At 46.0% G+C, this 10,596-nt stretch overlaps 1 protein-coding gene across 1 annotated transcript in view; it reads left to right on the plus strand.

The window, feature by feature from the left end:
* Positions 1-1,292, plus strand: part of LOC139386236 (uncharacterized) — a 7,948-nt gene extending 6,656 nt beyond the window's left edge. Inside the window, exons 14-16 of the mRNA XM_071131729.1 lie at positions 29-325; positions 416-571; positions 656-1,292. Coding sequence (XP_070987830.1) covers positions 29-325; positions 416-571; positions 656-1,292 — 1,090 coding nt within the window. The remainder of the gene's footprint in view (positions 1-28; positions 326-415; positions 572-655) is intronic.
* Positions 1,293-10,596: the final 9,304 nt, after the last annotated feature.

Below are 10,596 nucleotides of genomic sequence, written 5' to 3' on the forward strand. Positions count from 1 at the left end.
TTTGTCTACAGTGACGTGTTTTCTACAGTGACGTGTTGTTCACCAACCGCTCCAGTGACGTGTTGTCCACCAACCGCTCCAGTGACGTGTTGTCTACCAACCGCTCCAGTGACGTGTTGTCTACCAACCGCTCCAGTGACGTGTTGTCCACCAACCGCTCCAGTGACTGGTTGTCCACCAACCGCTCCAGTGACGTGTTGTCTACCAACCGCTGCAGTGACGTGTTGTCCACCAACCGCTCCAGTGACTGGTTGTCTACCAACCTCTCCAGTGACGTGTTGTCCACCAACCCAGTGACGTGTCGTCTACCAACCGCTCCAGTGATGTGTTGTCCACCAACCCAGTGACGTGTCGTCTACCAACCGCTTCAGTGACGTGTTGTCTACCAACCGCTCCAGTGACGTGTTGCCTACAGTGACGTGTTGTCCACCAACCGCTCCAGTGACGTGTTGTCTACCAACCGCTCCAGTGACGTGTTGTCTACCAACCGCTCCAGTGACGTGCCGTCTACCAACCGCTCCAGGGACGTGTTGTCTACCAACCGCTCCAGTGACGTGTTGTCTACAGTGACGTGTTGTCCACCAACCGCTCCAGTGACGTGTTGTCCACCAACCGCTCCAGTGATGCGTTGTCTACAGTGACGTGTTGTCTACAGTGACGTGTTGTTCACCAACCGCTCCAGTGACGTGTCGTCCACCAACCGCCCCAGTGACGTGTTGTCCACCAACCGCTCCAGTGACGTGTTGTCTACCAACCGCTCCAGTGACGTGTTGTCTACCAACCACTCCAGTGACGTGTTGTTCACCAACCGCTCCAGTGACGTGTTGTCCACCAACCGCTCCAGCGACATGTTGTCTACCAACCGCTCCAGTGACGTGTTGTTCACTAACCGCTCCAGTGACGTGTTGTCTACCAACCGCTCCAGTGACGTGTTGTCTACCAACCGCTCCAGTGACGTGTTGTCTACCAACTGCTCCAGTGACGTGTTGTTCACCTACCGCTCCAGTGACGTGTTGTCTACCAACCGCTCCAGTGACGTGTTGTCTACCAACCGCTCCAGTGACATGTTGTCCACCAACCGCTCCAGTGACGTGTTGTTCACCAACCGCTCCAGTGACGTGTTGTCTACCAACCGCTCCAGTGACGTGTTGTCTACCAACCGCTCCAGTGACGTGTTGTCCACCAACCGCTCCAGTGACGTGTTGTTCACCATCCGCTCCAGTGACGTGTTGTTCACCAACCGCTCCAGTGACGTGTTGTCTACCAACCGCTCCAGTGACGTTTGTTATTGACATGTAAATAAAACCCCAGCTGGGTGTGTGTGTGTGTGTGCCTGTGTGAGCCTGTGCCTGTGTGTGTGTGTGCCTGTGTGTGTGTGTGTGTGTGTGTGTGTGTGTGTGTGTGTGTGTGTGTGTGTGTGTGTGTGTGTGTGTGTGTGTGTGAGAGTGTGTGTGTGTGTGTGTGGTTTGATGAAGGGTGTGTGAGGAGCAGCTACCTCAGCAGTAAAGAAAGTTATTGAGCTGTATAACACCATTAGGCCCAACATGAGAGAGACACTCTACCGGTCGAAAGTTTGAGAACAACCTACTCATTCAAGGTTTTTCATTTTTATGTTTACATTGAAACTATGAAATAGCACATATAGTTTCATGCAGTAACCAAAAAAGTGTTAAACAAATCAAAATCTATTTTATATTTGAGATTCTTCAAATTGTCACCCTTTGCCTTGATGATAGCTTTGCACACTCTTGGCATTCTCTCAACCAGCTTCACCTGGAATGCTTTTCCAACAGTCTTGAAAGGGTTTCCCCATATGCTGAGCACTTGTTGGCTGCTTTTCCTTCACTCTGCAGTCCGACTCATCCCAAACCATTTCAATTTGTATGAGGTCGGGTGATTGTGGAGGCCGGGGGATCTGATGCAGTCCTCCATCACTCTCCTTCTTGGTAAAATAGCCCTTACATAGTCTCGAGGTGTGTTGGGTCATTGTCCTGTTGAAAAACAAATGATAGTCCCACTAAGCCCAAACCAGATGGGATGGTGTATCTCTGCAGAATGCTGTGGCAGCCATGCTTGTTAAGTGTGCCTTGAATTCTAAATAAATCACACACAGTGTCACCAGCAAATCCCGACCACACCATAACACATCCTCCTCCATGCTTCAAAGTGGGAAATACACATGCACAGATCATCTGTGGTTGGAACCAAAAATCACCAATTTGGACTAAAATACAAAATTCCACCGGTCTAATGTCCATTGCTTGTCTTTCTTGGTCCAAGCAAGTCTCTTCTTATTGGTGTCCTTTAGTAGTGGTTTCTTTGCAGCAATTCGACCATGAAGGTCTCCTCTGAACAGTTAATGTTGAGATGTGTCTGTTACTTGAACTATGTAAAGCATTTATTTGTGCTGCAATTTCTGAGGCTGGAATGAACTTCTAATGAACTTCTCCTCTGCAGCAGAGGTAACTCTGGGTCTTCCATTCATGTGGCGGTCCTCATGAGAGACAGTTTCATCATAGTGTTTGATGTTTTTTTCAACTGCACTTGAAGATACTTTCAAAGTTCTTCACATTTTCCATATTGACATGTCTTAAAGTAATGATGGACTGTCATTTATCTTTGCTTATTTGAGCTGTTCTTGCCATAGTATGGACTTGGTCTTTCACCAAATAGGGCTATCTTCTCTATACCCTCCTACCTTGTCACAACTTTTTGGCTCAAACACATTAAGAACCAAATAAAATCCGTCAATTAACTTTAAGAAGGCACACCTGTTAATTGGAAATCATTCCAGGTGACTGCCTCATGAAGCTGGTTGAGAGAATGCCAAGAGCATGCAAAGCTGTCATCAAGGCAAAGGTTGGAAGAATCTCAAATATAAAATATATTTGGATTTGTTCAACAATTGTTTAATTACTACATGATTCCACATGTGTCATTTCATAGTTTTAATGTCTTCACTGTTATTCCACAATGTAAAAAATTGTAAAAATATTGAAAAAGCTTTGAATGAGTAGGTGTTCTAAAACTTTGGACCGGTAGTGTATATTTAACACCATAGGCCCAGCATGAGAGAGAGATATGTTTAACACCATAGGCCCAGCATGAGAGAGAGAGATAGGTTTAACACCATAGGCCCAGCATGAGAGAGAGAGATAGGTTTAACACCATAGGCCCAGCATGAGAGAGAGAGATAGGTTTAACACCATAGGCCCAGCATGAGAGAGAGATAGGTTTAACACCATAGGCCCAGCATGAGAGAGAGAGATAGGTTTAACACCATAGGCCCAGCATGAGAGAGAGATAGGTTTAACACCATAGGCCCAGCATGAGAGAGAGAGATAGGTTTAACACCATAGGCCCAGCATGAGAGAGAGATAGGTTTAACACCATAGGTCCAGCATGAGAGAGAGAGATAGGTTTAACACCATAGGCCCAGCATGAGAGAGAGAGATAGGTTTAACACCATAGGCCCAGCATGAGAGAGAGATAGGTTTAACACGATAGGCCCAGCATATGAGAGAGAGAGATAGGTTTAACACCATAGGCCCAGCATGAGAGAAAGATATGTTTAACGCCATAGGCCCAGCATGAGAGAGAGAGATGGGGAGAGAGAGAATTTACCGTGGATACACATTAAACAATTCCTTAATTAATCAGATCCCTACTGAGTTTGGCTTTAGCTGATTGGCTAGCATCAGCTGGACTCACAGAGGAAAGGAAGGAGATGTTTGATGAGTTTCTGACAGCTGTCAGATATGGTTGTCAGGGACGATGCGTGATGATTGGATGAATAGCCAGCGGAGATTCCATATGCACCACATAATGTTCATCAGAGCAGTTACACATGTTAGAGAGGGGAAGGAGGAGGGGAGGAGGAGAGGGGAGGGAGGAGGGGGGGGAGTCAGACCCTCAAGGGGTATCACAGTGTTATCAGGCTTCAGAAAGGGTTTGTGATGAGTACCGTTGCCAACTCGACAACCTCCATCCATCCCTCCATCCCTCCCTCCACATCTCACATCACCACCCCAACCTCCATCCCTCCCTCCATATCTCACATCACCACCCCAACCTCCATCCCTCCATCCCTCCCTCCATATCTCACATCACCACCCCAATCTCCATCCCTCCATCCCTCCATATCTCACATCACCACCCCAACCTCCATCCCTCCACATCTCACATCAATACCCCAACCTCCATCCTTCCCTCCAATCACCACCCCAACCTCCATCCCTCCATCCCTCCCTCCAATCACCTCCCCAACCTCCATCCCTCCATCCCTCCCTCCAATCACCACCCCAACCTCCATCCCTCCATCCCTCCCTCCAGTCACCACCCCAACCTCCATCCCTCCATCCCTCCCTCCAGTCACCACCCCAACCTCCATCCCTCCATCCCTCCTTCCAATCACCTCCCCAACCTCCATCCCTCCATCCCTCCCTCCAATCACCACCCCAACCTCCATCCCTCCATCCCTCCCTCCAGTCACCACCCCAACCTCCATCCCTACATCCCTCCCTCCAATCACCACCCAAACCTCCATCCCTCCCTCCAATCACCACCCCAACCTTCATCCCTCCATCCCCCCCTCCAATCACCACCCCAACCTCCATCCCTCCATCCCTCCCTCCAATCACCACCCCAACCTCCATCCCTCCATCCCTCCCTCCAGTCACCACCCTAACCTCCATCCCTCCATCCCTCCCTCCAATCACCACCCCAACCTCCATCCCTCCATCCCTCCCTCCAATCACCACCCCAACCTCCATCCCTCCATCCCTCCATCCCAAAGTAATTTCAACTGTAATTCAACAACAGTAATAAACGTGTTTTCCCTTGGGGGACATATGTCGAAAAATGGATTCCTCCTAACGACAGTGAGGGATTTTGGGATAGGATTCTTCAGTGCCCAGAATGGTGTATGTTGGATGTCAGTTATATAACTGTGAAGTAACTTTGGGTCCTTGAAAAGCAATATATAAGTAAATCAAATAACAAATCAAATCAAATTTATCAACCACCAACTTAATATAAATAATATAAATAACAATGTACTTAAGCACGTATAATAGTAATAATAATAATTAGTAGTAGTAGTCGTAGTAGTAGTAGTAGTATTGTTATTGGTATTATTAATAATCATACAAAAGTATGTGGACACCCCTTCAAATTAGTGGATTCAGCTATTTCAGCCACACCCGTTGCTGACAGGTGTATAAAATCGAGCACACAGCCATGCAATCTCCATAGACAAACAGTAGAATGGCCTTACTGAAGACCTCAGTGACTTTCAACGTGGCACCATCATAGGATGCCAACCTTTTCAACAAGTCAGTTTGTCAAATTTCTGCTCTGCTAGAGCAGCCCTGCTAGTGCTGTCATTGTCACTGTCAAAGATCATCAAGTACAACAACCACCCGAGCCACTGCCTGTTCACCCCGCTATCATCCAGAAGGCGAGGTCAGTACAGGTGCATCAAAGCAGGGACCGAGAGACTGAAAAACAGCTTCTATCTCAAGGCCATCAGACTGTTAAACAGCCACCACTAACATTGAGTGGCTGCTGCCAACACACTGACTCAACTCCAGCCACTTTAATAATGGGAATTGATGGGAAATGATGTAAAATATATCACGAGCCACTTTAAACAATGCTACCTTATATAATGTTACTTACCCTACATTATTCATCTCATATGTATATGTATATACTGTACTCTATATCATCTACTGTATCTTGCCATCTATATGTAATACATGTATCACTAGCCACTTTAAACAATGCCACTTTATGTTTATATACCCTACATTACTCATCTCATATGTATATACTGTACTCTATACCATCTACTGAATCTTGCCTATGCTGCTCTGTACCATCACTCATTCATATATCTTTATGTACATATTCTTTATCCCCTTACACTGTGTGTATAAGGTAGTAGTTGCGAAATTGTTAGGTTAGATTACTCGTTGGTTATTACTGCATTGTCGGAACTAGAAGCACAAGCATTTAGCTACACTTGCATTAACATCTGCTAACCATGTGTATGTGACAAATAAAATTTGATTTGATTTGTGAAGTGGAAACGTCTAGGAGAAACAACGGCTCAGCCACAAAGTGGTAGGCCACACCAGCTCACAGAAGTCGCTTGCTGCGTAGCACCTAAAAACACACACTACCGAGTTCCCAACTGCCTGTAGAAGCAACGTTGGAACAAGAAGTGTTAGTCGGGGAGCTTCATGAAATGTGTTTCCACGGCCGAGCAGCCGCACACAAGCCTAAAATCACCATCTGCAATCCCAAGCCTCGGCTGGAGTGGTGTAAAGTTCGCCGCCATTGGACTCCGGAGCTGTGGAAAAGCGTTCTCTGGAGTACTGAATCACACTTCACCATCTGGTAGTCCAACGGACTAATCTGGATTTGGAGGGTGTCAGGAGAACGCTACCTACCCGAATGCATAGTTCCAACTGCAAAGTTTGGTGGAGGAGGAATAATGGTCCAGGGGCTGTTTTTCATGGTTCGGGTGTAGGCCCCTTAGTTCCAGTGAAGGGAAATCTTAATGCTACAGCATACAATGGCATTCTAGATGATTCTGTGTTTTCAACTTTGTGGCAACAGTTTGGAGAGGGGCCCTTTCCTGTTTCAGCATGACTAATTCCACCTGTGCACAAAGCGAGGTCCAGAAGAAAGGAGAACCACCTCCATAATGATGTACATGATTTTTTTTCCCTTACCTCCTCACGCCATTTGCACACACTGTATATAGACTTTTTCTATTGTGTTATTGACTGTACGCTTGTTTATTCCATGTGTAACTCTGTGGTGTTGTTTGTGTCAAACTAATTTGCTTTATCTTGGCCAGGTAGCAGTTGTAAATGAGAACTTGTTCTCAACTAGCCTACCTGGTTAAATAAAGGTGTTCTCAACTAGCCTACCTGGTTAAATAAAGGTGTTCTCAACTAGCCTACCTGGTTAAATAAAGGTGTTCTCAACTAGCCTACCTGGTTAAATAAAGTAAATAAAGTAAATAAAATAAAATAAATAATTTAAAAAAGGACAAATTCAGTAATCAAAGTTTGAGGCTGTATAATAGTTTGAGGCTGTATAATAGTTTGAGGCTGTATAATAGTTTGAGGCTGTATAATAGTTTGAGGCTGTATAATAGTTTGAGGCTGTATAATAGTTTGAGGCTGTATAATAGTTTGAGGCTGTATAATAGTTTGAGGCTGTATAATAGTTTGAGGCTGTATAATAGTTTGAGGCTGTATAATAGTTTGAGGCTGTATAATAGTTTGAGGCTGTATAATAGTTTGAGGCTGTATAATAGTTTGAGGCTGTATAATAACTTTCACAACAGTTAACGGGGATCCTAGTAAAATACCAAACACCAGGATGAAGGCACAGGATACTAATTTAGGCCAATATCTTGTCAAAATTAAGTAATTAAGACTAGTTATATCCCAGAGATTTTTCTTGTCTAGTTATCTTACAGGTTTCCATTCTATTGTCAGAACATAAAAGCCTGTTCAGTTGCGACAGACATTTGACTTAGGAGCGGATTTCTATGGTAAATAACAGCACGTGTCGGAGGAGAAGGATAATGTGCTACACACAGGGAACATTTAATTACTGGTTGCAACCCGATCCACACAGGCCTTTGGCTGAACGACGACGAAACATTTATCATTTACTGTAATAGTTGGGCACATATCACTTTCCAATAAAATTAATTGGTCTGTGTTCAGCTCTTGGCAGGATTCCTCTTTCATTCGGTTTGGAATTTAAATAGTTTATGACAGCAGAAGTGAAACTGGAGGTTCATATCACAGCACCCAGAAAACCAGCCGACTGAGGATGACAGGATGATGAGAGGATGATGACAGGATGATGAGAGGATGATGACAGGATGATGAGAGGATGATGACAGGATGATGAGAGGATGATGACAGGATGATGAGAGGATGATGACAGGATGATGATGAGAGGATGATGTCAGGATGATGACAGAATGATGACAGGATGATGAGGATGATGACAGGATGATGAGAGGATGATGACAGGATGATGTCAGGATGAGGACGATGAAGATGATGATGTCAGGATGATGACAGGATGATGACAGGATGATGAGATGATGAGGATGATGCCAGGATGATGACAAGATGATTAGAGGATGATGAAGATAATGATGAGGATGATGAGGATGATGCCAGGATGATGAGAGTATGAGGATGAGCATGACAACAGGATGATGAGTGGATAACGAAGATGAGAGGATGATGAGAGGGTGATGACAGGATAATGACAGGATGATTAAGATGAGAGGATGATGACAGGATGATGAGAGGATGATGAGTGGATGATGAAGATGAGAGGATGATGACAAGATGATGAGTGGATGATGAAGATGAGAGGATGATGAGAGGATGATGACAGGATAATGACAGGATGATGAGTGGATGATGAAGATGAGAGGATGATGAGAGGATGATGATGATGAAGAGAGTGTTTGTGTTGGTCCGTCTCTCTGTGATTTTATGTGTCTTTATGTACGTGGTATTTCACGTATATCTTCCATGTAAGTATATTTATTCTTCATGTGTTGGTTTTATGAGTGAGTAATGCTGGGTGGGCTATCTTGTGTGCATGAACGATTGAGTAGATGTGTAGAATACATTACGCTCTACAATCACCAGAGAATAGATTGTCATGATAAGTAAAGATCTTTCCATCTCTCTACCATTTTGAAGCACTCTTCCACACCCTCTAACTCCTTATTGAAAGGGTTAGATCATTTACAATATGACGTTGATTGACATTCCTCCCTTCCTTCCCATCATGGCCCTGTGTGGCAGGCTGTAGGCAGGCTTGCCTCTTCACCCAGGCACAAATGTCTGTTTAGCCCCTGATTTGATGGGGAGGCGTGATTGACGGACTCTTTAGGTGATGGGCACAGTCCCTTAAATCAGGCCTGAAGAGTCTGCCGTGTGACAGAGCATAAGGCTCTCTGTTCTCAAGGTCATGCCGTGTGACAGAGCATAAGGCTCTCTCTTCTCAAGGTCATGCTGTGTGAGATTGCATAAGCGTTCTGTTCTCAAGGTCATGCTGTGTGAGGTTCCATTAAGCTCTCTGTTCTCAAGGTCATGCCGTGTGAGATTGCATAAGCTTTCTGTTCTCAAGCTCATGCTGTGTGCTGTATCTGTGACAGAATCAGGAATCCTCATTCTGCCAACCTGACACATTCAGGACTTGGGGATATCTCCTGCCTGTCCTCCTCCTCCACTCCTCCTCCTCCTTCACTCATCCTCCTCTCTTCCCCTCTTCCTCCTCTCTTCCCCGCTTCCTCCTCTCTTCCCCTCCTCCTACTCTCTTTCACTCCTCCTCCTCCTCTCTTCCCCTCCTCCTCCACTCCTCCTCGTCCTCTCTTCCCCTCCTCCTCCTCCTCCTCCTCCTCCTCTCTTCTCCTCCTTCTCCTCCTCTCTTTCCCTCCTCTTCCTCTCCTCCCCTCTTTCTCCTCCTCTCCCCTCTTCCTCCTCTCTTCCCCGCCTACTCCTCTCTTCCCCTCCTCCTCCTCTCTTCTCCTCCTTCTCCTCCTCTCTTTCCCTCCTCTTCCTCTCCTCCCCTCTTTCTCCTCCTCTCTTCCCCTCTTCCTCCTCTCTTCCCCGCCTACTCCTCTCTTCCCCTCCTCCTCCTCTCTTCCCCTCATCCCCTTCTCCTTCTCCTCCTCTCTTTCCCTCATCTTCCTCTCCTCCCTCCTTCTCCTCCGCTCTTCCTCCTCTCCTCCTCCTCTACTCCTCTTCCTCCATGTGAAGATATAGATGTGAGATTTTATTTTTCACTCACTGTCCCTTTCACACACACACACGCAGATGTCAAAACATCCTTCAGTGAAAATTTTCTCTCATTCTATCACACAATCGGATGCTGTTTCAACATGACAAGTCTCCTGAGTAGAGAACACAGCTCCGTAGCTAAAGGGAAGGTTATGTGTTTCTCTGTCTGTCTGCTAGAACACTCTTCAGTGTGTGATGTGGATCATAGCATGATGTCTGACAAGCACCGGGAGGTCCCGGGGGTTGGGGGTGGGGCGGTCCCTGGGAGGGGGGGGGGGGGGGACCGCATCTCATGCCATTGTCAAGAACTTAATCTGAGCACAGATTGGTATATAACATACACACACAGACACACAGACAGATAGACGCACACAGACAAACACACACACACCTTCCATAGTTATAAAACACTTACTCCAACGCATACACTCAAACAAAATCATATTTGTTGTGTTGTTCCACATGTCAAACCTGTGTCTCGGCAGCATTTCAAGACACACGCGCTTCACTCCGATAGGGATGCTCAGTGGCATTGTCATGGGAACACATTGAGAGATATCTCTCTCTCTTCCCTCTATGCAGTCAGTTCCCCTGTTTATCCAGTGAATCTCCTCACATTTCCCTCTACCTGTCTATTCACTCCAAAGCTTGTCTAGGGGGACCATCTCTTCTCTGCCTCGCTATGTGTAACTCATACTAAATACAGGTTTCTCCCAGGCCAAGCAGTAAGCCTCTCTGGCACTCTACCAAAATAGGT

The sequence above is a fragment of the Oncorhynchus clarkii genome, chromosome 3, assembly GCF_045791955.1.
Source record: "Oncorhynchus clarkii lewisi isolate Uvic-CL-2024 chromosome 3, UVic_Ocla_1.0, whole genome shotgun sequence".
NCBI classification, from domain to species: domain Eukaryota; kingdom Metazoa; phylum Chordata; class Actinopteri; order Salmoniformes; family Salmonidae; genus Oncorhynchus; species Oncorhynchus clarkii.